This window comes from Glycine soja, chromosome 1 (assembly GCF_004193775.1).
Source record: "Glycine soja cultivar W05 chromosome 1, ASM419377v2, whole genome shotgun sequence".
Lineage (NCBI taxonomy): Eukaryota > Viridiplantae > Streptophyta > Magnoliopsida > Fabales > Fabaceae > Glycine > Glycine soja.
In genome coordinates, this window is record NC_041002.1 from 50,593,754 (window position 1) to 50,620,592 (window position 26,839).

At 30.2% G+C, this 26,839-nt stretch overlaps 3 protein-coding genes across 3 annotated transcripts; all 3 read left to right on the forward strand.

The window, feature by feature from the left end:
• Nucleotides 1-8,398: 8,398 nt before the first annotated feature.
• Nucleotides 8,399-10,858, forward strand: LOC114419508 (NEP1-interacting protein 1-like). The gene is made up of 6 exons (XM_028385192.1): nucleotides 8,399-8,553; nucleotides 8,707-8,851; nucleotides 9,286-9,464; nucleotides 9,836-9,919; nucleotides 10,241-10,408; nucleotides 10,525-10,858. Exons 2-6 carry the CDS (start codon nucleotides 8,707-8,709, stop codon nucleotides 10,645-10,647), a joined length of 699 nt encoding a protein of 232 aa, XP_028240993.1. The 5' UTR covers nucleotides 8,399-8,553; the 3' UTR covers nucleotides 10,648-10,858.
• A 7,308-nt stretch (nucleotides 10,859-18,166) lies between these two features.
• On the forward strand, nucleotides 18,167-22,166 carry LOC114419518 (aspartyl protease family protein 1-like). The gene is made up of 10 exons (XM_028385203.1): nucleotides 18,167-18,704; nucleotides 19,088-19,223; nucleotides 19,476-19,711; nucleotides 20,166-20,390; nucleotides 20,687-20,822; nucleotides 20,910-20,989; nucleotides 21,074-21,167; nucleotides 21,263-21,320; nucleotides 21,626-21,697; nucleotides 21,780-22,166. Exons 1-10 carry the CDS (start codon nucleotides 18,409-18,411, stop codon nucleotides 21,971-21,973), a joined length of 1,527 nt encoding a protein of 508 aa, XP_028241004.1. The 5' UTR covers nucleotides 18,167-18,408; the 3' UTR covers nucleotides 21,974-22,166.
• A 2,981-nt stretch (nucleotides 22,167-25,147) lies between these two features.
• On the forward strand, nucleotides 25,148-26,688 carry LOC114419527 (peroxidase 64-like). The gene is made up of 4 exons (XM_028385215.1): nucleotides 25,148-25,421; nucleotides 25,532-25,720; nucleotides 25,863-26,025; nucleotides 26,130-26,688. Exons 1-4 carry the CDS (start codon nucleotides 25,215-25,217, stop codon nucleotides 26,522-26,524), a joined length of 954 nt encoding a protein of 317 aa, XP_028241016.1. The 5' UTR covers nucleotides 25,148-25,214; the 3' UTR covers nucleotides 26,525-26,688.
• The last annotated feature ends 151 nt before the right edge of the window (nucleotides 26,689-26,839 follow it).

The following is a 26,839-nucleotide window of genomic DNA, read 5'->3' on the forward strand; positions in this document are numbered from 1 at the left end:
ACAGTCTGAATTCTGAAATATCCTTTTGATCATGTGCTATCGTAATCACATCACATGATTCAGTGTATATCCTCAAATAACCTTTCTAGAAGACATCTTTACCTCATTCCTTTTTGTTTTCTTTTTTTTCGCGAATATCTCTGCCTTGTAGCTATTACCACCCTACAAGATAAAGAGAAGGAAAAATCTCGCACGCCATCATTGGAGAGTTGGAGTTTGCATACTACTAATATTTTTCACTTTTTATTAGCAATTTAGCACTAAATTTTGTATTTGCGTGATCTAAGATTTTTTTTGTAATATTAATCATTTAGAATTTATTGTGTATACTAATTATCGTATTGAAATTTAGTTTAAATTTCTTTTTTGATGATTTATCTTTCAAAATAAATAGTATTAGTTTTTAAAATTTAGTTGTATTTTTCTTTCTATAATTTTTAGTTTCAAAATAAGTTGAATTTAAAAAAAATCATCATATTAAAATTAATTTAAGGATATATTTTTTAGATAATGACGACAACAACAAAAATATAAATATTAGTGATGATAATAAAAATGATTATGTTTATGAGTGATGTTGGTGATTGCTGGAGTAATAATGATAATGATTCTAAGAGTGATGACAGGGATAACGACATTGATGATTTGAGTGACAATGCTAACTTGATCTTAGTAACAGCAAAAATGATCATCGTCAAACACATGAAATGTTCATTTTTAAATTTAAAACTAAATTCATAAATAATTTATTCTTAATTTTAAAAATAAATATAAAATATTTTAAAATTAAGTTAAAAATTAATCCAACTCTATTTTTATGAAACTTATTTTATTTCAGAAATTACATTTAAAAATCAAAAATTAAAAACTTGCAACCATCCAAAGAGATAGACACCCTTAGTTAATTATTTCATTTCACTTTAAATTCAAACCAAATTATTTATAATTAATTAGTTCTCTAATTTATCTCATAATCACCCAATCATTTTTTTTAGTTTTAGATTTTACTATTTTTTTTACGAAAGATTTTAGTATTTGAGTCTTATAATTTCGTCATTTCCCCTATAAAGTTCAGTATTTATCATATTTTAGATAAGCAGACGAATGAGACATACTTTCATCATTTCTCTTATAATGTTCAGTACTAATTCATATTTTGGGCAAAGAGACGAATGAGACATGTAAAGTTATAATTAAAATTGGCTATAAAAAAAGTTATAATTAAAATAAAAGTTATATATATGAATAAAACCAATATCAATCTTTATAATTTATTTAAATTTGAATTTAATTTATATGAATTATTACTGTAAAATTTCTTACATATACATTTAATAGGAGTTGATTATTTTACCATATCATCTCATATTCTCATTCATTAATATAAAGTGATAATTCTTATTAGATATCTTGTAAAAATGTTTTACAATGATGGTGTATATAAATTAAAATCTTTAATTATTGTTTGAAATGATTGAATATTAAAAATAATTTAGTTTGTAAAATTACAATTAAAATTTTAAAATACATTTTTATATAAAAAAGAAGACAAACTGTGTAGATAAAAGGGTAAAAAAATATAATAATATTTTTTTAATTTAATCGAATTGATTTAAATAAATTATCTGAAAAATTAAAACCAAATTAATTAAATATAATCAGATTAAATTTCATTTCATCTCAAACTTAAATTAAACCAATTCACAAAAACATATTTAATTGGTCTATAGTGCCACTCGGTATACCATAATAAACTGTTCTATCAAATTCATAATTGTGAAATATGATTTGGTTTGGTCAGTCGGACCGGTCCAATCGGGATCTGGTGGCCTAACCGGACCAGTTTTATTATTGGATCAGTTACACAATTAATCGAAGATGACTTGGTCAAACTCAACCGGTTAGATATCGAATCCCAGTTGGATGAGTCCAATCAAGCCAATTTTACAAAAAAAAACATTGACCACCTATCCGATGTCATTTTGATGTCTCATTATTGTCAATTGTTATTTTAAATTTTAGAGTATAAATGAATTTTTTTTACTCAAATAATGTTAGTTACATACTTATATATAATGGATACATATATAATTATGAGTTTTTAATATACATCAGGTCAAATTAGATTAATTACTTATCTATGTTGAATCACTCATATACTAACCTCTTACCTCAACCGAATTAATGACCAAACTAAATTTAACAAGTATTCAAACCCACCTGTTCTTGAAATAGGCACATTGTTGTGAATTTCACCTTTTCTTTCTTACGAAACATGATCGTTTTTTTTCTTCTTTTTGCCACATTATTGGGCCTGAAATGGATTGTTAACAGATATGCATTAGGATGTTGCTTCTTGCACTTCCTATTATATTTTAAAAAATTCATTCTATAAAGCAAATTATATTCTGGAATGAGATTTTGAGAATACAATGAAAAATACAGGAAATAATATGGGAGTGCAGACAGTTTTACCCTATGCATTTGCAAACGTTATCCTTATAAAAGAAATGCATACGTTATTCAATACAAAAAGTACCAATATTTTTGTGCATATTGCTTAGAAAAAGTTTATATACTATTCTGATAATATAAAAATTAATTACATTCGCATCAAATTATATTTTATCATGATAAGTTATTGACTATATGTAAAGTTATCAACATAATTTTGTGCAAAATTTTCAGAAAATAATTTAATTACAATTTTATGACAATTTTTTTTATAAAAAAAAAAATCAGCTCATATATTAATTGACAAAAGGTACCGGAAGTACCTAGTTACAAGGAATCGGTGGAACAAAGTTCAATTCGATTGGAAATCTACTATACCAAAACCAGTTGTTATTCAATATTTAATGGAATGTCCAAAAATATCTCAAAATCAGTGCAAGGCTATCAACAAAACATAAGTGATCTATTTCTATTCATTACATCATAGCATTAGCCATTGAATTTATAAACTAAAGCTAACAATAACTACACTTCCAGCACACAATGAGAGCAGATTTTACACTTATATGTATGTAGAGCAAACTGTGTTTTTTCCATTATATCTCATTAAAACACAATATGCCTTGACCAACGAAAAACCTCCCTTGACCAGCAAAAGACTATTCATATTAAATGCTTAGCTTCCAGGCCATAACGAGTATGCTAGGTTAATTATGAGACAAACCAAGGCTTCGTGTTTGATTGCCACGAGATGAAACTTGCCGAAAAACCTAGAACTTTAGACTTCAACCAACTCCATGAAGTGAACTTAATATCGTCTAAAATATTTTTCAATTCAAGATTAACATTCTCAAACATGACGTTGTTTCTCGCTTTCCAAATACAAAAAAGTATTGAATACCAAATGATCCTCAAAATATCATCATCAACCATAGATGTAGCCAAACCATGAAATTGCCAAAAGAGACCATTGATACTACCATGTGAGGCAATATGTATTTTTCCACCAATCCATTCATGACAATGAGATCATATTTTTTATGCAAAATGACAATTAAAGAACAAATGTGTTACCCCTTCAATAGATATATGACTGACAGAAATAACAAAGAGTATTTGTGTTGTCTATGATATTCCTTGAACAAAGTTTGTCCAAAGTTGGTAGACGGTTCCTAAAAGCTCGCGAAACCAAGAAATTCACCTTGTTGTTGGGTACTTTTATCTTCCACGGTACCTTAAACAAAGGTGAAACTTGTGATTCCTCCATCGAGTCCACCAGGTACGCATAAGTGGATTTTGTTGTGTATATTCCTAAATTTTCCAATTGCCACCACCATGAATCCTCCAAGATTTGAGACCCTTGCACAGAAGAAATACTTAAAAAAAGTTAGCTTGATTTTCCCTCTACCACTCAAAGAGTTATTATTGCTTCCGTGTGAGGTCTCAACTCCAAGTATTTCCCCTCAATGAGCCCATCTCACTAATAAGACTTTCCTTTTGTTCTTAAACCGAGAATTGCCTAGGGAAACAATTTTCTAGAGTTTGTCCATCTAACAAGGATATTTCCAAAATTTACTTTTTTTTCACCATTACCCACCTTCCAAGTCACATCCTCATCAAACTATTTGTTATCACTCAATCCTCCGCAAGTTTTCTTAACGTCTTTCCACCATATTGATTGCCATGGATGCTCATTATTGTCCAAGATTCCAGGGTGACCATTATATTTTGCTTTCAACACTTCACTCCACAAACCATGCTCATGATGAAAAATATTCCACCACCACTTGCCAAGCAATGATTTATTAAAAAGTTGCAAGTCCTTCACACCCAAGCCACCATTCTCCTTTTTTTTGACATGCCTTTCCAACTTACCCATGCAACTTTGTTATTTTCTTCATATACATCCCACAGGAGTCTTCGTTGAATGCTCACTAGAGTCTTCCAAACCTTCTTTGGTATTTTAAAGAAGGATAGGAAAATAATGATTGATGTGAGGACCTAGTTGATCAAGCAGATTTTACCACCGAATTGATGTGAGGAAAAATTTTATGACAGTACAGAGGTGTTTTACTTTACTATCATTTAATCATATATTGTAGGGGTGTCCAAACTTTATAAGAACACTTGAGAAAGTTGAAATGGTAAAAAAAAAAATATACTCTTTAATTTGCAGCTGGGTAATTGTTCTTGAAGCTCTCTTAGTTGACCTAATGCGCTATAGAATCTAATATCTGAGTTTGAAGGTCAGTGTGCATTGGAAAGAAAAGGATTGCACCATAGACAAATTAACATTAGATTTGATGACACTAGCGGTCTAAAAATATATAACTTTGAAGAATTACTTCTCATATTCATTATTTATTTTTTAAAATCTAATAATTATAATAAATCATTAATTTTAATTATTAGATTTCAAAAAATATCAATTGTTAGGATAAAAAATAATTTTTTAAAGATATTTTTGGAGTAACTTCATGACTCCTATATATATATATATATATATATATATATATATGCATGGCCAATTAGCATGAGAAAATAAATTTTATAGTATATTTTACTTCTAATTGATGTTCTTCCGGGAGCATCCCGAACTTAATCAACGTATTTATTGCTTTAATTTGTGCATTCAACCTCATCCATACATTATTGTCAGAATTTAGAAATTGGTCACTCCAGAGAGTACAACCTAAGTTTACGGGAATAGGCAATATGTAGAAATTGACGTAGCAACTTCCAATTATTCTACTCGTGTTCGTTTGGGAAAATATTAAAATAACGCATTAGCATATAGAAAACCTTCGCATCTAACATTGGGTGTAGTTGTTATAGACTTTAATGCCTTAACCAACAAGCATAAATGACAAGATATTTGGCAAATTGGAGATGGATTCTCCCAAGGAATTAAGTGCATGCGTTAGAAAAACTGACCTTGTTTTAATCAGTGAAATTAATGTTGCTGAAATCTTCTCTCTCTCTCTCTCTTTTTCTTCTAAATTTAAGACAAGAAGTAATGTTTTACTCGGGTGTGTTGCTAATGATATGAAGGTACAGCCTAGTATATAAATGAAAAAGACAATGAATTTATTATTTTAATATTATATTATAAATCAAACTTTTTCAACATCAGTTTTACATGTACTTTTTACTTATATAATTTGTACTTTATTTATTTGTTTTTTATGTGTGGCGGTTGCATTGACAACTGGTAAGGACAATAAGTACTCATTTTTTTTCATTTATTTAATTATGGGGTTGTTACACTATTTTTTTTATTTTCAAATATTTGAATATAAAATATAAAAAATCAGAAAAAAAACTATTTTTATTATTCTTTTACACAAATCATAAATAAAATAAAGATAGTGTATCATTTTTATAGTTAAAGGAAAATTTAAAAATAGAAATCATTTTTAACACATGCAAGTCTAAGTTGTACACGCTAGGAAAAGTAGATTACCACTTTACCATTAGCAAGCAATATTTTTTTCTGAAACAGTGAAATCAAGGCGAATAAGTGTAAATTTGGATTAAAATTTGTAAATTTAAGTTTAGTTAAACTTTAAAAATAACTGAAGTCTTATTTATATAAAATTGTGTTTGGGGGCAAAATTTTAATATATAAATATACTTTTAAAAATAAATAAACATATTATAAAATTAAATTAATTTTCTAAAAATATATTTAACACTCAAAAAAACTTTTTAAACGATTAAATAAACATGTCCTAATTTGAAAATAGACAACAATAATGATAATAATAATAAGTCTTATCATTTATCAGGATGACAATATGTAAGAAAGAGATATAAATAAATTTTAACAGAGGATCAGGACATTGTGTCCCTGCATTTGTTAGCATATACGTTTACAAATGTTGTTTGACTCATTAAAAATCATACAAGCTAAGTTTTATTCCAAGGAATTGAATCCAATAGTTACTTGAAATTTGGTTCAGGGATTCGGTCTATTAGGTTGTTAAGACTATTGCATACGTATCATAAGAAAAGACTACTACAGATATATCTTCAATCTGGTAACACGTACTCATGAGGGACTTAGCTCATGTCAGATTGGCTATAGCTCTACATAGTAATTAGTCGTGGAATTTTTATTTGTGATGCACGATGTGTCTGTATTATGTAATATTCGGGTAGAAACAACGACAATTAATCATCAGAACTTCTTAAACAAATTAAACAATCGTTAACAATGATCTAAAAATATATTGCACATGTAGTACATTAGTCATTATTGAAAAAAAGAGGAAAAATATATTTTTGTCTTTAGACTTTTTTGGTCAAACCTGATCAAGGTTATTAGATTTTTATATTGACCAATTTTGTCTTCGATCCTTAAAAAAAACATGTAAATTTTAATCTCTCTTAAATATATTTAAAAAAACAAAATGAATCATTGGACAAAAAACTAAACTTATATATTTTTAAAATTTGAAGACCAAATTTATCAATATAAAAGTGGGTGGCGGAACATAGCTTACTGTGAGAGGGTCATGGCCCTTCCAGAAATTTTACAAATTTTATATAATTTATTGGTTGGTATGTGAAGATAATAAATTATATCTATTGGCTGGTTCACTTTGTATATAAAAGTAAAGCATTTTTGGCTTTTTGCCATGATGTGCATGAATAAGAATTGGAATTAATGTTCGATATCTGCATGTCATGAGTAGCTAAAGGCATGATATAATGTTCCAATGTGTTTGAAGATGTAGCAGTCTATTTTTATATATTACTTAATTATCTTTTCGTACCGCAAAACTATCTTTTGTTGCATTTTTCAAAAGAGGAAGAAAGAGAAAGAAGATAAGTTAAATAAAACGTCACAGTGAGCAATTAATTATATGGCAACTACTTAATAAAAAACAAAGGTAAAAATATCCAATAAAAAATGTGTCAAAATGAGATATCTCTATTGTATTCTAATAATTTTAGACAACATATTATTATCTTAAATTTTTAACTATGTTAGTCCTAAGAATTAAAAATCGAAAATATAAATAAAGTATAAGAAATATTAATGAAATTAACTTTATAATCTTGAATATATTAATTAATTCATTAATTATTATAGAGACAATGGATCTCACTTGTTAGCTATCGATAACTTCAAGTGAGTGGATTGGGAATGTATCCCATGGCCCATTCCTAGCAAAGTCTCCTGCTACCCACCTACTTGACCCATGGAATGCAGATATTTTTTCATCAAGAGGGACCAAATAAATAAACAAATAAGCACGGTTATTAAAAAAAGAAAAAGGTTACATCAACACACATTATGATATAAGTCTACTTAATGAGTATTCTTATTATTGGTTAAGAAATTAAAAAAAATATATTTATCTTAAAATTATAGAAAAACTTTAAAAAAAGTTATGATATATAAAAGGAGATAAAAAAAAATGAAAATGGTTGAAAAGATGTCTATAATAATAAGGCGTTTGTGGATATTATTCTTAAAAAAAAAAGTGAAAAATAATTAGTGTGGTGTGGTCCTACCTCATAAAGCACGGAGACTCCAGTCCCTTTGTGCGATGTTTTATATTTTAGACATCAAATGTCCACGTGTTTGTGTTCATCGTGTCAGTGTTGGTGTTTCATAGCTGGTACCACTTGCAGAGAAAATAGTGGCCAATGAAAGCCTCCAACCCCAAGCTTGAAAGCACGCTCTGACCAAAAATAAAAATGAGTGATGCAAAAATCAAAACTTTAGAAAGAAAAAAAAAGAACTAACTAAATTCTCGTGACCCTTCCTTCGTGGTTGGTTTGGCTTTGGGACGCCTGAGATCGTCAAAAGAACCCTTCTTGGCCATTTTCTTTTGTCAGCGTCCCGTGTCAATTGAAAGTGATTTTTTTTTTTTTAATTTTAAATTATTATTTTAGATTAAAATTAAACCCAATATGTTTTCTAGAAAAAAAAAATTAGCCAGAGAAAGAGAGAGAGAAGGGGTCGCGTTAAGGCACAGAAGCTTTAAATGCGAGTTGGTTGATTGTAGCTTCCTTTCAATCTCCTCCTCCTAATGCTTATGGACTAAGCATTGCACAAGAGCGCGTTTTTTATTCTTGTTGATATAGGTATAGATATTTTCTCTTGTTTATTATTATTGTTGTTAACATATATTAATAACTCTTTCTTAAACCCAAATCTTGTGACATCACACACCATACCCTTTTGCTTATTTCCTTTCTTTGTGGGTTCTCAATTCGTGCAATTTCTGCGACACCCAGATGGATTTTGCGCCGAATCCGTGCCCTTTGCGTTCTTCTTCGTTCGTGAATCTCGTTGAGAGGATTAAACAGCTTGGTACCCTCGCCGTTTCTGCAGTCATTGGGAACATCTTCTCCGCGATCTTGACCTTCTGCTTCGCATTAGGTTTAATTCATCTTTCCCTTTTATTAATTTTTCATTTTCATTCGTTGCATTTTCGCTCCAACGCTTGATCTGCTTCTGTTTACCTCGTATCATGGGTTTGGCCTTTTTTTTTTAATCGTTCCTTTATTTGTGTGTGTGTATATTGTTGTCATTGTCTGGTGTTGTACGATGTTGTGTGCTTTCGATTAAGACAGAAAATGTGTGTTTTTTTATAAATAAATAAAAAGTGAAACTTGAAACTTGGGGTGGGGGTCTGCTATTTGTTCGTTGGATTGTTTTGCTTAGGTTGTCTTATTTGATTATTTTCATATTAAAAAACGACCGAAGTTTGGTTAATGCTTTTCTTCTATTACCTAGTGTTTTAAACATTAAAGTGTGGTGTGTGCTTTTTTTAAGGACAATGAGTTCTAATGTGTTGTTTTTGTCTGCTGCAGTTGGCACTTTGTTGGGGGCCTTGACTGGAGCTTTGATAGGACAAGAAACTGAGAGTGGCTTCATTCGAGGGGCTGCTGTTGGTGCCATATCAGGAGCCGTTTTCTCCATTGAAGTGTTTGAATCCTCTCTTGTTCTCTGGCAATCTGATGAATCTGGGATTGGTTGTGTCTTATACTTGGTGAGTTACTCACCTTTCAGAATGCAGTTCTCTAGGTGCTTTTGATGCTGTTGTTCAATTAGAATTGGAGTTTTACCGTAGTATTTTGCATAATCCTTGGATGCAAACCTTTACTATTGGGGTTAGCTAGATGGAATTCCAATTCTGATTGAAGAACAAGACCGAAAAACATTTAAAGAATGCCATGTAAGTTTTGACTCTTGTCAAATTGGGAACATCTGTTGGGTATTATGCTCATGATGTAGCTATATGATTACAATGGAATGTATTGTTGGTTTGTAAACTTATTGTGTTGTAGCCTCCTGACTCCTTAGTTTTCTTTATCATTTAGAATTGCATGTTGTGTAACCTGATCTTTTTGAGTTGTGCAGATTGATGTTATTGTCAGCTTACTGAGTGGGAGACTTGTGCGTGAGAGGATTGGTCCGGCCATGTTTAGTGCTGTTCAAAGTCAGGTAATTTGCTTTGCACAAAGTTAGGCTATATTTGGTTTACCGTCTGATCTCTTCCAGCTTATGCGTGCCCAGGAAACTCAGTTTGGTGATATGTTTAGTTTCCCTTAAAAGTACATTATCATACTTACATTTGGCTTGTGAAACCAAGTTTCAATTGAAAGCAATATCAAGGTTGCTTTTGTAAACTCAATTTGAAAAATGAAATTCATTCAAACTCAAGTTTGCAAACTTTAATCCAAACATGCACTTTTGCTGTGATGTGTCTTGAGATTTGCTTATGAACTTCCTCTTCTTGCTGACAACTCTGCTCTTGCTTATCAGATGGGTGCTGTTGAAACCAGCTTTGATGAGGTTCAAAACATCTTTGACACCGGTGGTTCCAAAGGTTTGTCTGGAGATTTGGTTGACAAAATCCCCAAAATAAAAATTACAACTGATAACAATGTTGATGCATCTGGTGATAGAGTTTCTTGTTCAGTTTGCCTGCAGGTTAGTTTTTACACTTTACATCGTCAATACCACTAGATGTCTATACCTTGAACTAAATGTTTTCTAAGATTGTGTATTGTGATATATGAACATTTCTGCATTTGTGCAATATATAGGACTTTATGCTTGGAGAGACAGTAAGAAGCTTGCCTCATTGCCATCACATGTTTCACCTACCTTGCATAGATAAGTGGCTCTTCAGACATGGTTCTTGCCCATTATGCAGAAGGGATCTGTAATTTTGTATATGCTAGTACAGACCGCTAAAAATGTCCCTTTTTTTTTTGTTTTTGTTTATAAGCTTATTTAATTCTAGGACTTACATCTAGTGGGAGCCATTGCAGTTTGAGTGGTACCATCATTGTACTAAATTAGTGTAAAGAAAATTTTGGGATAAACCAGTTTCCACTTGTTGTATATGGATGAGAGTGATTGACCCATTTTCTAGCCCGTCTCCACTCTTTTTCTGCTCTATTTTTAAATTATTTTATTTTTTGGAATAAAGAATAAGAGACGGTGATACAACTAGTGATTTCATTCTTGCCAACTATATGTTTGGCTTTCGTTTGGGGTGTTTCAAACTTAGTTTAGAGAGTAAATTCAGTTTTATGACACGCTTAGCAATTCTCAAAAGTACGAGCAAATGAATGGTTCCTGACATTTCGCATTCTGAACATAAAACGCCCTGTATGGTTTTAAAATCTCTTTTAGACTATACAGTTGAATATATATTTTGAATTTAATTCTCATAAAGTGAAGAGACATGTAGTGAGAAAAAATGTGGACTTGATTATTATTGATTTGTAGTGGGTTGTGTTTATACAATTAATGGTAAATTGGATTTTATTTTTTACTTTATACATCTTAGGAGTTAAAATCTAAAGACTTTTTAAGTTATTTAAATTTTTATAGAAGGAATGATCTTTAGCAGGGTATTTGAGATTATGTACATTATTGTGAGAGCAAGATTTACCTGGGGATTTGGATTCCTTAGTTAGAGTATGCACGTGTTTATGCAGTGGGTCAATTAGAATCATAGGATAAAGATTGGATGATTCATGTATTTAAAATATAAATCGCTCCATCTTTATCTAATAGTTTAGATTTATGAATGCATGAAATTCATTCTTGGCATTTGTATCTATCTCATTCGTACAACTTTTGTTTTGATTTGAATTTCACAAGCAGCCTTTCTACATTTTTTTGGGAAACCATTGCAAATTTGCAATAACAGACTATAGATCGAACCTAAACAAGTTGTAACAAAAAATCTAACCTAACAAGTAACGGTCACTTGTTGACAAGTGTCCATAGTTGTAATCCGACAACCCAGATAAAGCCCGGGGTTTAAGTGTCTAATCCAAATAAGCATCGATATTAATTACAAAATGGAAAAGAAAAGCACTAACCATTACTTATTTATTAGTCCATAACCTTACATGGGAATTGGTATAAAATCATGTACCCATCAGAGTCAGTACAAAAACGATGATTTGATTAACCAAACTCTAAATTAAATTAAAGAAAAAAAATTGAGTTGGTTCTAACCATCAATTTAGTTCGTATTTTAATATTATAAATCTGATAATATCAACTCAAGTATCAAATATAGGTATGTGGAAGAAAATATTTGACATCAACCAACCTAAACTTATATCATTTTTTATGTTATATATAATCATATAATTTTACAATTCTGACTTTTGAGACTATTCGTTAATTTTCTTTCATTTTATTATGTTTTTCAATTTTTCTTAAATTTTATTATGTCATTAATAAACCCCATAATTAACCCAATCAAACTACTTGAATATGATGGAGTTGGTTAATAACATGTTGTCAGTGTTGTTTTTTTTATAATAAAAAATCCCATATCAACCCAAACAATTGATATAGATCAATTTGGATCCATATATCCTGTTGACTTGATCCAATCCAACTCAGGCTCATTTCTAATCGCAAGAGTAATAAAAGTTTTTTTTTTTACACGAAGTAATAAAAGGTTAAAATAATAATAGTAATTGGGGGGGACTTTCATTTTTCCCTTTATTTATTTTTTAAAAAATTATCCTTAAATTTCTTTTTATAAATAAATGTATATCGTTTAAGTTTATTCCTTTGAAATTATTAACTCTATAATGTTTTTGTTCACTTTATGTATATTTTATTCTATTTTTTAAATGCACCCTTATTTAAGTATTTTTACAAAAAGTGGAAATAATTTAAGTTTAATTTCTTTACATATCGTATAAAATCTATTTTATTATTCAAACAAAGTTTTTATTAAGTTTGGATATATATATATATATATATATATATATATATATATATATTAAAATTTTAACATCTAAAATCCCAATATTATAATAAACTAATTAGAAAAATATTTGATTTAGTTAACTAATGTTAACAAAAATAAATTGAACCAACTAATTAATATATATTAGAATAAATTGAATAAACTAAATATTTTTTACTTGTTTCAATTTAAATAGAAAATGCATTTATGCCATATATTGTAAACACTAAAATTTATTGGCGTATTAAATAAAAAATAAAAGACATTAAAATTTCCATTTGTCTCTTGTAAAATAAAGTTAAAGGAAATACTAAGATAGCAACCGTTGACTTAATATTTAATGGATATAAAATGCTAGAATACTTTTATAGTAACTATTATTTTAGCCACCGTATAAATATTTATTTTATATAATTAAAATTTATGATAAATAGACATTTTAAATATAATAATTAATGTTTTTAATTTATCACATATAAATTATATTATAGTATGAAGTTATTTTTAATCATTGAGATGACCAATAGTTAGTTTGAGCATCTACTATTAATTTTGTATATTAGAAGAAAAAATTAGAAATTCTATATCTAACAATAGAGATATTAAAAACTTCATTTGACGCTCTAAAACTATTAAAATAATAATAAAATATTTAAAGTTAGTCGTCAATGGGTGAAACTACGAAAAATGGTTTTTTTTTAATTATCAAATGGGATAAAATTAAATTATATATTATTTTATGACTTTTGAATTGAAAGTTATAAATTATATTATGATTTTTTTTTCTTTTTTCATCTAAGTCATAATACTTTATGATTTTAATTTTTTTAAATGACTTTAAAGTCATAAGAGACTTTTAAAAATATATATTATATCATCTCCTATACTATATATATAGGATAAACAACAAACACACTTGTATAAGTTGTTTCTCAAAGTTGTCAATAATTTGATTAATATTCACAGTTTCTAAGAGTATTAGAAGACAAATATCAAAGAATAAAGTACTTTCAAACAATAATTCTACTTCTCACTAGAAAAAAAAGGATGAATACTTGCTTTTTTAAAGATTACAACCAAATTTGACAACCACGCATAATTGCAATGCAGTTTATGACACAAACATGAAGCGGTGATGAAGTATATTCTTTACCAAAGCAAGGTAAAAAAAAATTCAGAGATTAACACATAAAAAACTATTCTATAAGCAACCTTTCTCTTCACATTTCATTAACAAAATGCATTAAGCCGATGAGGCATTCAGCAACAAACAACGATTTTCAATCCAAATAAAGAAAAAAAATCGAAGTCTTAAATAAAAAAGAAAAAAAATAATATCCTTAAAATATAATCATAGAATATTTTATGACTTCAATGGAAAAAGAAAAAAAAATCTTTAACGACTTTAAAATGGTGTTATAAAAATAAAATAATAAAGTATTTTATGATTTAAGACTTACTTTTAGGTATTAATTTAAATTTTACTATCACTTAATAATTTTGAAGAAAAAAATACTTCTTTTTCATCGTTTTGTGGTCGTCAATGATACTCAAAATAATAATAAAAAATTATTGAGAGACACAATTATATTTGTTAATACTATTAATATATTCATTTACTTTATAGTAGAATAAAATATAATATATTTTGTATTTTCAAAATAAATAAGAGAAAGAGTAATTTAAAATTTTAAATATCTTAATTGAATAAAGAGATTTAATTCAATTGATTAATAAATTTTGAGTTTTTTTTATAATTTCTACGAGTTGTTGTAAACCTTTATATATCAAAGTTGAAATCCTCTCTTTAAAAAACAAAAAAAAACATCTTGAAAGTGTCATTTGCTCGGACCATGAACAACATACATCCCACAACATGTAAACAGTCGTATTTTCTTCGTTCCTTAACCCAATTTTCACCATCACAAGGCCACGAATGCTAACCCTAAAATAGAAAACGATACAATTACTCAACAATCAACATGATGCACCAACATCACCCACTCGTCAGACCCTCAACATCTTTTTTAAAAGTAACCAAAACCCACAACAGGCCAAGGTTATCTCGCTGTCGTTGTGTCTCTATTACATACACTGCACCTTCTTTCCCTTTTCGTCCTTAGTCTATGCATGTGTTTTGCGTTTAATAATTTTATTTGCAAACTTTCTTTCCTACTATTAAACTTTTTTACAATTCTAAATCAAATGATTGAACCCAAATGATTAATGTGTTAAAATTAAGATTGAATCATTCCATAATAAATCAAGTTCAATTTTTAACGAAAATAATTTTTTGTTAGATATACTTACCTTTCAATCAAATTTCAGATTAATCAGAATTTATTTTTTCTGATAAACCGAAAGATTAAAACATAAAAATATTTTTATGATTAGAAAAAATCAAGATCAAAGAGAAAAGTATAAGAAACAAGAATATAATAAAATTTAGAAAAATGTGCTTACAAATAAGAAATACAAAATAATATAATTTGCATATTGCAACTAGGTGGAGGGAGTGTTCTTCACTAACCATGCTCCTTGAATATGTAGAGAAAAGTTCGATTTCTAAAAATCTATGGTTATGAAAGAACATTTATTAAAAAAGTTATCAATTCCTCTCAATTAGGGAATACCTGGTTAATTAAAAAAGACTTTGCTAGCTAGCTAACTATCAATCGTTTTTGCTTGGTTATTTACCAAAATGTCTCCCACCATTACCATCATATAATGTAAACCTTTTTTTTCTTTTATTTAAAAAAGTTTCTTAGAAATCTTGGAATTGAGAATCCAATGGCTTTGCTTCCTATTATATTCTCCCTGAAATGTAATTTTCGTCACTATTTTGGTTGAAAATTATAGTTGAGAAGTCTCTGGCGCACAATGCGGAGAGCAACACCAACTAGCTACGCAGCCTCTTTTTCATGCATACTTCACGAAAGTGGGTAACTTCCACCTTTTCATATGTTGACTTAAAACTCTCACTTGCCTGAACCAAAAGCATCGATCTCTTTATATAATTATGTTCTTAAAATCAGCCCTTCAATTAATGAAAATTTTCATTTATTATTTATTAATCTAACCATAAATAAACTATAATCAGTGCCCAACGAAAACTATAATCAAATTAATGATAATTAAATATTTCTTAAATATCATATCAGTATAATAAGTAAAAAGTAATAAAGAATTATAAAAAAATTAAATACGGTTTTAAATTAATATATATTAAAACTAATGATTTTGAAATATATACTAAGTTTTTGATAATTTAAGTTAAATTAATTTTAGTTTTGATATATATCAAAACTAGAAAGATTTATGGTCAAAAGAATAAAATAACCATAAATACACATATACGAGATAAAATTAAATAAATGGTGGGAAATTGAAAACAAAAATGTATGAAGACAGGTGGAAGGAAACAAAAAGGTCTTTTAATGGAGTAATTCTGTTAGCATTATTGTTTTCTTCCAATTTATTTTAAAAGTATTTGAATAAAATAATGCTTTTAAAAGTTGACAAAACAAAGTAAAAAAAAAAAAGGGTCGTCTTCACCATTGAAAGTGTAAATAATTGCTGGTCGTCTGGTTTACTTAATTGGGAGTTTTGTGTTTATATATATATATATATATATATATATATATATATATATATATATATATATATATATATATATATATATATATATAACACCAATATTTTTTACATTAGATCAATTATTAAACTAATAAAGATATTGATTAACTATTAATTAGTTTAATTGTAGTTAAGTCGGAGATGAACTGATAGCAATTAAATATATTTTCTAATATTATATAATTTATTAACCGATGAGTTAATATAAAACTATAAAAATAAGTTAGACAAAATTTTAAATTAATATAAAAAGATTATATTACAGATTTTATAAGATTAAAAATTCACAATAAATATAGTTAAATAATAGCAGTATATTATATGTTGATATCATGAACCTTTATGTATTTAGAAAATATTTTGCAATAAAAAATTTAAAATAATTATAACATTTTAAATTAGTACTTATGACATTATTAATTAAAATCATATAACTTGACTATTTTGTTGACGAAAGAATGTTGTGTTACTGACCCATGTTTCACTTTGATTCAAGTAATTCAACTTATTCATCAACATTATGGTAATATCATTTGAATTCATATTTTGAGGGAAGCTAATAAAATTGCAGATAAATTAACAATGTATGGTATGCATATCAATTGGCATAGTTGTACTTTTTATGTTGTTCCGGATTTCTAGAGAATTTTAGTTATTCTTTTATTTTTGTAATTCCAAAAAAAAAAGCAAATACTTTGAAAAAATTGTAAGATCAACCTTAATTATTCATCCAAGATGTGAAAAAAAAAACCGTTTATAACTTGTAATAACCACGAGTCCTTGCTCAATCACTTTCACCTGTAAATACCTCAACTTTCCTTTTATGCAGGTATCCATTTTGTTTTTTCTTTCCTTTTCATACTATTATTTGCCGTTGTCACCATTTCTTCTATTAATATATACCATGCTCAACTATTATTATAGCAGCGGTCTCCGAACATAACCACCTTGTTTAATCCTTTGTTTGGTTAGAAAGTAAAAGAGAGGAAAAGAGAAAAAAATTTAAAAAATTGAGAAAGTAAAAACTTAATTAATCCATATAAATATAGTCATACGAAAGGGGTCTAGGATGAAGCTTCTAGGCAACCACACTAGAGAAAAAAAAAACATTATATTAGACTATATAATAACATTCCTTTTGAATAATGAAAAGCAATGGTCGTGACAGAAATAATAAACATTTGGAGAAAGGTTGAAAAGGCGCAGTTGGCTTCCCGTTTTCGTTTTCGCCAGCAAAACCAACTTCATAAGATACAATTTTTATTTTTGAAGGAACGGCGATTAGATAAGATACAATTTGCAACGGTTCTTTTAATATCCGCTCGCGCGTATAAAAAAATTACCGAGAGAAATATAATCTAGTCCCCCAATATTTACATTTCAGAAGCATTATTCTCTTTATGAAAAAAAGAAGAAGAAACTTCATTAAGAAAAATAAACATTATTCTCTATCCCTAATCTAGAAAACACTTTACACAGTTTTTTTTTATTTTAACAAAAGGCATATGTAATTTTTTTATTTAACATTATCTATCTATTTTAAAATAAAATATTACCTCCATTTATGATTTTAAGCTACCCAAACCTTAATTAAAAAATTCAAATATTAAATCAGTGGCAACATCTTTTTATAATTTACCAAAATACAAACGAAAAGTATAAAAAAATATTGATTAAGAAATTGAATAGGGACCCACAGTGTAGCAATGTGAATCCCCCTTGGTGGTAAGGAGAGAAAGAGGAGTTGGACTTTTCCCTGCAACTGGGATGCTTAACCAAACTCAACCGACTTTTGACGTAGCTTCCTTCTCCCTCCTTCCCTCTCTCTCTCTCTCTCTCTCTCTCTCTCTCTCTCTCTCTCTCTCTCTCTCTCTCTCCGTGTTATTTAATCTATTTCGTGTTAACGACCACATTCCACAGATCAAAAACACGGAACCTTCTCAGTTCTCACACAACATAAACACATACAAGAACAGAGCAATATATCTATCTATTTCTCTGTTCTGTTGTCTCAGCAAAACAAATAATAAAATCCTCTCGTAGCTACCTTCAACAACTCTTGTTCATGGCGTGTCACCGTTGGCTCTGTATATCACTGTTGCTGCTGCTGCTGCTGAGTTTAGCTTCGCAGAGTTGCCACGCTCTCCATTCGTTCGGGTTCGACATTCACCACCGTTTCTCCGATCCCGTGAAAGAGATTCTCGGCGTTCATGATTTACCCGACAAGGGAACTCGACAATACTATGTTGCTATGGCCCACAGAGACCGAATATTCCGGGGCCGGAGACTCGCCGCCGGTTACCACTTGCCTCTCACTTTTATCCCCTCCAACGAGACTTATCAGATTGAAGCCTTTGGATTGTACGAATTCTTTGACCACTTGCAAAAATGTTCATTTCTCTTTTTATATTTTCTGGGTGCTATTTTTTTTTTTTTTTGTTAGAGTTTTGTATGTATAGATCTGTGCAAAGATGGAATATGATTTATGTTTTTGGTGCTTGAAAAAAAGGTGCAGAAGAGAATCTCAAGGGGATATTTTTTTTCTTTCTTTTTTAAGATACCATAATATGAAGTTTGGAAAAGAAAAAAAAAAGGATCTTTCCTTCTTTTCATTTTTGGGTTGTGAAAATATTTTATTTAAAATTTACACCCTTTGTCTTTTTTTTTTTCAATACGGGAAATTTTGAATGAGTTTTGTTGTGTGTGGTAGCATTAGTAATTTATCCTCCTTATTTGGATTTCAGCTTGCATTTTGCCAATGTTTCTGTTGGGACTCCACCATTATCGTTTCTGGTGGCATTGGATACTGGCAGTGACTTGTTCTGGTTACCTTGCAATTGTACCAAATGTGTGCATGGTATAGGCTTATCAAATGGAGAGGTATGCCATCTCATTTATTGTTTTAAATATTTTTTCTTTTAATTATATACTTTTTATTTTATATTTTATCTGATTACTTGCTAGTTTGTAATTTATGAGTGTTGGTGAATTCCCTATGTGAAACTTCATTGACATCATTATTAGTTGCTGAAGGATATCTTGATATTTTGGATAAATGGAATCATATTGCTCTTGTCTTCTGATGTAGAAGTTTAAATTTAATGACACTTTCTTAATACTTTTACCTGACAGAAAATTGCTTTTAATATCTATGATCTTAAAGGATCATCCACAAGCCAACCCGTTTTGTGCAATAGCAGCTTATGTGAGCTACAGAGACAATGCCCTTCATCTGATACCATCTGTCCATATGAAGTAAACTATCTATCGAATGGTACTTCAACTACTGGATTCCTGGTGGAAGATGTGTTGCACTTAATTACAGATGACGATAAAACAAAAGATGCCGACACACGAATTACTTTTGGGTAAATTTCTCAACATCTTACTGAAATATTTTGTTGGGAATACATATACTGATCTACGTATGAAGCATTAGAGTGTATTCTTGCCGGTCATTATAGTCTTACTCGGCTTGAACATCATTGTCTCAAGTGAAGGATACATGTGGTCTATACCAAAAAAAGAGTGCATCCTTGGCCATACTGCATTCCACTGCCTTAGGAAGTTGGCAAAAATTTCACCCTCTAGGAAGGTTGATGATACCCACCATAATGACAACATCCAATAAACCTTTATTGGGTTTTGAGCTGGAGAGTATTAAGCTGCCAAGATGATCCTTGAAATTAAACTATTATTTCACCATCATAGCTTCTGTTTGATTCTTGTTCTTTGAAACTGCTAGGTATAATCAACTTTTTCTTTGGCCTCACTTGTCTTTAACAACCTGCTCATTGTTATTTGTCATTCAATATGTTGCAGTTGTGGCCAAGTTCAGACTGGTGCATTTTTGGATGGGGCAGCTCCAAATGGTCTGTTTGGACTAGGAATGAGCAATGAATCTGTCCCAAGTATCCTAGCCAAAGAAGGGCTCACTTCGAATTCCTTTTCAATGTGTTTTGGATCTGATGGTCTTGGAAGAATCACATTTGGGGATAATAGTAGCTTGGTCCAAGGAAAGACACCATTCAACCTCAGGGCATTGCAGTAAGTAGTTATTCTTCTCTCCTTTTAGTCTAAACAAGAAGTGGGCACTTATATGCACACTGAAACATACTAAAAAAGAATAAAAATGAATTAGTGTTGGCTGAATTGGTAACTAAAAAGTCTTTGGTTTGATTCAAGTTGAGGCTCATGACATGCCTTGACCTTAATAGCACCCTCCTCTCCCCTAAACTTCTTTGGTAAAAGAAAAAGAAACATACAACAGAAACTATAGAAGAAATTATTGAGTCTAACTTAATTTAACTAGTGCTTATTTTAACATGTGTATTTCTTTCCAGTCCTACTTATAACATCACCGTTACCCAAATTATTGTGGGAGAAAAAGTTGATGATCTCGAGTTTCATGCAATATTTGACTCTGGTACCTCGTTCACATACCTAAACGACCCAGCTTATAAGCAGATTACTAACAGTGTAAGTAATCTTGATTTTAGTTGATTAAGAAGGTAACTAGAGCTTCATGTGACATGAGTTTATAATTTTTTTCCATTATTTTTGTAGTTTAATTCAGAAATTAAACTACAACGGCATTCAACTTCTAGTTCTAATGAGCTCCCCTTTGAGTACTGTTATGAATTAAGGTGATTTATAGCTTGAGAGAAGCCTCTACTACTACTTTTTCCTTTAAATTTAAACCATCGCACTGATTTTGACTTTACCTGCAGTCCAAACCAGACTGTTGAACTTTCCATTAATCTGACTATGAAAGGTGGAGACAATTATCTTGTCACGGACCCTATAGTAACGGTCAGTGGTGAGGTGAGAACATAAAATCCAACTTTGGGTTTCCTTAATATTAATATCTAATGATTTTCAGCCCTCTTAACCTCATAAATGTTTCTTGTAATGTCCAGGGTATTAACTTACTTTGTTTGGGAGTCCTGAAAAGCAACAACGTGAATATCATAGGACGTGAGTATTTTAATTGAAAAAAAACTAAATTATATCTGACTATATGATCTTGAAGCTTTCATTTCAGATTACTTTGTCAATTCATGCTTCTTATCAATATAGCAGCCACAACTGCTATATTCTTATTAGACCTTCTTATGTTTCTTCTGAAATTCTTTAGCATTCGCCAATGCCTGTCTTGTTTGTCTGTTTTTAAGTTTAACAAATCACACATCAATACTATGACAAAAACACCTAAACTTCCACAGTTATTGTTGATGCATTGATACATACCTGAAATATTCGTTGTATTTATCTTCATGCAGAAAATTTCATGACTGGTTACCGTATAGTCTTTGACCGTGAGAACATGATTCTTGGTTGGAGGGAATCTAACTGTGAGTACAGTTCACCCCTATTGCTTCAGTACACTGCATCCTTTCTCCATTAATTATTCTTAATGAGACATGTTATTCACAGGTTATGATGATGAACTCTCTACTTTACCTATTAACCGATCAAATACACCTGCTATTTCTCCTGCCATAGCTGTGAATCCTGAAGCAAGATCAAGCCAGTCTAATAATCCTGTGCTGTCACCTAATCTCTCATTTAAGATAAAACCTACTTCTGCGTTTATGATGGCCCTTTTTGTGCTTTTGGCCATATTTTGAGCATATCTTATAGGCTATTCAGTGTTATATTACTAATATTAGTATTTTCTTTAGCACACACCAGAGAAGCGTTATTACTACGCATTTTTTGGATTCTTAGTAGCACTATTTTGATAATGAGTTTGTAAATAATGTAACAACATGTCAGTATAGTTGTGAAAATATATATTTCCATTCTTACATTTAACTTTTATGGTTGTTGTCTGACTTCATTTTTTACTCGGTCTCAAATGCAAATCCTCACAGGTCAGTTACAAATTCTCAGTTGTAAATGCAGAACTGTGTTGACTCGTGACTTGGACAAGCACCAATCAAATTGCGCTGGTTGTGCAAGAAAAACGGAGGATTTGTAACTGAGGAAGATACCATCTGCTTCTTCAGTTGCACCAATCATCTTTGATCAGTTTCGCAACTATTATCATGCCTTATCAATATATTATCTTACGAACACATGCACACACATAGAAGAATGAAAATCTTGGTCAAGTATGTGAAGCAAATCATAAAAATTAAAAAATATAAATTCACTTAATCTATATATGAAGAACAAAACGTATATCCATTATTCTCCATTTCTTCGTCTAAAGAATATAAGCAACAAGTGATAAGATATGTAATAAATATAATAAAAAAATATTTTAAAATATCAAATATTTTATTTATATGTCATTATATAATTATAAGTTATGTAATAATTTTCTAAATATATAAAAAATAAAAATACAAACAAGAGTGATATTAAATTATGAATATAAATATATACATATCTATAAGTTGGGTTTGGATTGAATCAGATGGGTTTTAAAAATTAAATCCAAAATCCAATAAAAAAAAATTCATTTTTCAAATTATTTATTTATTTGAGTTTTTGGATTTTTTTATTGATTTTTTCAGTTCTCGTTAGATTATATCGATTCATAAATATTCCTATTTTCGTTTACGAGGGACTGAGGGACTCAAGTTACTGCAGGACACCCTATGAAACTATTTTAGTGCTTAACGCAGGAGTCAGCACTAACTAACCTATTCTCTTAGGCAATTTCTCAAAGTAGCTAAACCATTGAAAAATACTAATTCTTGGTTGTTTCTCACTTACTTTTTGTTTGGATAAAAGAGAAGAAATAGGAAAGAAGAAGAAGAAGAAGAGAGAGATGAAATATAAAACATGTTATTTAAACGGACAATTATTAGTAAACATAAAAAAGAATGGCTTCACATATTTGAATCAGTAGAAAGAAGTGTCTCACGCACATTCTAAAGATAGATTACGATCCCCATCATAGACATTCCATTTGTATTCTAAAACATCCAATTAATGTCGTCTTCAATTACCCAGTAACACAATAACACTCTCAAACTGAGTGTGACTTAAATTAAGCAACATCCCTTAACCAAAACATCATCTGACATCGGCAGCACGTCGACTAGGGACAATTATTTTGGACTAAAACCACATCATATCCCGATATCTGCAAAGATCACAACATAAATCATCTTACATTTATTATCCTGATGAGGTCTTTGGAAAATACGAGTTATGATTTTATCTTTATATAAAGCCTTCCTACTTTCATTATCTCATTAATGGTAATTTTTTCTTAAAAAATAATTAAAATAAGTAATAAGATTACAATAGTTACGAATATTGGAAGTTTTTATTTGATCATCATTCTTGGTTTAAAATTATAAAAGCAATTGCTAATATATTTTTTAAAAAACATATAAAATAAAAAAACAATAAAGTGAAAAACTATCAGAGGTTTAGTCTAATGGAAACAATTAGTCCCTACAAAATAGTGAATTATGGTTTAAATTCTCACTGAAAGTACTCATATTTAGTGTTTAATTTATGCTTTGAGTATATACTTCTAATAAAAATTGAGGGAACAATTTTGTAGATTTATGCACACAAACCTCCAAGGTTTCAGACTTCTAGTAGACATAACTCCACAAACATGCAGTACCATCAACACCAAAACTAGCGACATTGTATGCATCATCTATTTTATCTTTCGACAAACAAACAGCTAATTTGCTTACATTTTCAATACAAAAATGCACTACAGACTCATTATTACATTACATCAATTAAATATAGCCCCGCTGATTCAATAAGCTACTTTTCATCTAAAACATTCAAAAATCACATTATACTATTTGCTTTTTACAAATGCACCGGACTATGCGGACCCAAATGAGTATCGTTAATAATTAGATTCCTTTGAACCGTAATCCACATCAGCAGGAAAGCTCCTTCAATAATTATAGTTTTGATAAGACCTGGCTACCATCAAGGATTGCAATGCAAGCTTTGGCACCAAAAAACAAAATTACGATGGCTCAACCTCAACCTTAACTACCGCATACATTCCTATAACTCAGGCGCAGTTTCCTTTGCTAGTGAAAACCACTAGTGATTTGGTTAGTGCTGATCAGACTTTGAGTGACTTTTTTATGTCGTGCCATTTTCAATTAAATGTCTAAAAATTTTAAGATAATTAAACAACTTTTTTATTTTTAAAAAGCTAAAACACAAAAAGAAATGAGTACTTTTCTTGTAAATTGACAATAATGGTTTTTTTTATAAAAAAAAAAATAAGTGTCTTACAAAAGAAAATTATCCAAACATAACACTAATATGGCATGGACAATTGGCCACGAGGCTGTTGGCCTCAATTTCCGTTGAAAAGCCTAAACTGAAATATGGCAAGAGTTTGATCACAGAAAAAAATGCTCGGGGTAAAATCAAACATTTCACTTATTACATTAGGACAATAGGAGAAGACCAAGGATAATGTCATAATCAACGAATCATAATTATGTATCATGGGGTGGAGGATGACATCGTGATTTGTGATATTACCAACTACTCTTGAAGAGTTTAGACCATGAAACTATAGCTTAAGACTGGATTTAGCATGAATATGTAATTAAATTATTCTGATCGAGAGTAACATACCAATAAAAAAAAAAGAAGAGGAACATCACAAGCCACAGAAAGCTACCGGAGGCTTAAAAAGTTTAACCTTCATTTCCACGGAGCATAAAGTGGATTGTCTTTTAGTAATGAGAATGCTTCAACATTACTACTCTTGATTGACAGTACTTCTTAACGAATTGATTTCTAGGGCCACATTATCTCAAACAATAATTGATCTCTTTTATATCTATAAAAATTCATTTTCCCCATCTTTGATTTCCACGGCTAAAAGCTAAATATCATCAAAGTACTCAAATTAGCATGGCTGTCATGGTTGCATTCTTGAATTTGATCATCATCTTTTCAGTAGTCTCTACAACAGGCAAGTCACTGAGCTTAAACTACTATGCAAAAACATGCCCTAATGTGGAGTTCATTGTTGCCAAGGCAGTAAAGGATGCCACTGCTAGGGACAAAACTGTTCCAGCAGCAATTCTGCGAATGCACTTCCATGATTGTTTCGTTCGGGTAATGCTATTTTGACCCCTCCTCCCTCCTTTCCTCTTGACTGCTTCCGCCTCATTTGATGCATCATGAAATCAAATCATATTGTTTTCTTTTTTCCTATACTCTTGAAGGGGTGTGATGCCTCTGTGCTGCTAAATTCAAAAGGAAACAACAAAGCAGAAAAAGACGGGCCACCAAATGTTTCTTTGCATGCATTCTATGTCATTGATGCAGCAAAGAAAGCACTAGAAGCTTCATGCCCTGGTGTGGTCTCTTGTGCTGACATCCTTGCTCTGGCAGCAAGGGACGCAGTTTTTCTGGTAAGAAAACTTTGAAAAGTACCAAATTTCTCATCATTCAGATCCTAAACTAAACAATCATTATGTCTTCGAGAATTGACAAATGCAGCTAAGGTGGCTTGTATTTGGAAGTCTTGACTAATTGTATAAATATATTCTGCAGTCAGGAGGACCTACATGGGATGTTCCTAAAGGAAGAAAGGATGGTAGAACATCTAAAGCCAGTGAAACCAGACAATTGCCAGCACCAACCTTCAACTTATCACAACTGCGGCAAAGTTTCTCTCAAAGAGGACTGTCAGGGGAAGACCTGGTAGCTCTGTCAGGTAAGCTATTCCTAAAGTCAAAACTGCCAAAACTTGACCATTTTTCATTTATTCCAATTTATATCTGAATAGAGTTTAGAGTTTCTCCTTTGACTCATATGTAGGGGGGCACACTTTGGGTTTCTCTCACTGCTCATCTTTCAAGAACAGAATCCACAACTTCAATGCAACACATGATGTTGACCCTTCATTAAATCCATCATTTGCAGCAAAACTGATCTCAATTTGTCCACTAAAAAATCAGGCAAAAAATGCAGGCACCTCTATGGACCCTTCAACAACAACTTTTGATAATACATATTACAGGTTGATCCTCCAACAGAAAGGCTTGTTTTCTTCTGATCAAGTTTTGCTTGACAACCCAGACACTAAAAATCTGGTTACAAAGTTTGCCACCTCAAAAAAGGCTTTTTATGAGGCTTTTGCGAAGTCCATGATCAGAATGAGTAGCATCAATGGTGGACAGGAGGTTAGAAAGGACTGCAGAATGATCAATTAATAAGTCTTAAATCAATTCAAGTTAAATTGATGTTCCAAACAAGTTGGATCAAATTTCCTAGATGCCAAGAATATTATGTCTTTTTCCTCTATTAAAGAAATATGTATATTTATCTGAAGTTAATAAAATCTCAAGCATGTCTTGGGAAATTAATTTAGAGCTCAGTTACAAAATATATCATTTTGATAGTCTTGAGTAATGAGTCAGGAAAAGTCTCGATCAGATACATGCAGGTATCCCTGCGTAATCAAGCATGGGTCATGGAAAAAAGTAAGAGCTCAATCTTGTCAGATACATGCCTAACAAACCTAGCTT

Bases quoted from the DNA above. Each gene is read 5' to 3' on its own strand.
- LOC114419518 (XM_028385203.1), top strand. From the start codon at position 18,409: ATGGCGTGTCACCGTTGGCTCTGTATATCACTGTTGCTGCTGCTGCTG. The intron at 19,224-19,475 runs GTATGCCATCTC...TTTACCTGACAG, and splicing joins TAGGCTTATCAAATGGAGAG to AAAATTGCTTTTAATATCTA. The intron at 21,168-21,262 runs GTGAGAACATAA...TGTAATGTCCAG, and splicing joins TAGTAACGGTCAGTGGTGAG to GGTATTAACTTACTTTGTTT.
- LOC114419508 (XM_028385192.1), top strand. From the start codon at position 8,707: ATGGATTTTGCGCCGAATCCGTGCCCTTTGCGTTCTTCTTCGTTCGTG. The intron at 9,465-9,835 runs GTGAGTTACTCA...TGAGTTGTGCAG, and splicing joins TTGGTTGTGTCTTATACTTG to ATTGATGTTATTGTCAGCTT. The intron at 9,920-10,240 runs GTAATTTGCTTT...CTTGCTTATCAG, and splicing joins TTAGTGCTGTTCAAAGTCAG to ATGGGTGCTGTTGAAACCAG.
- LOC114419527 (XM_028385215.1), top strand. From the start codon at position 25,215: ATGGCTGTCATGGTTGCATTCTTGAATTTGATCATCATCTTTTCAGTA. The intron at 25,721-25,862 runs GTAAGAAAACTT...TATATTCTGCAG, and splicing joins CAAGGGACGCAGTTTTTCTG to TCAGGAGGACCTACATGGGA. The intron at 26,026-26,129 runs GTAAGCTATTCC...ACTCATATGTAG, and splicing joins AGACCTGGTAGCTCTGTCAG to GGGGGCACACTTTGGGTTTC.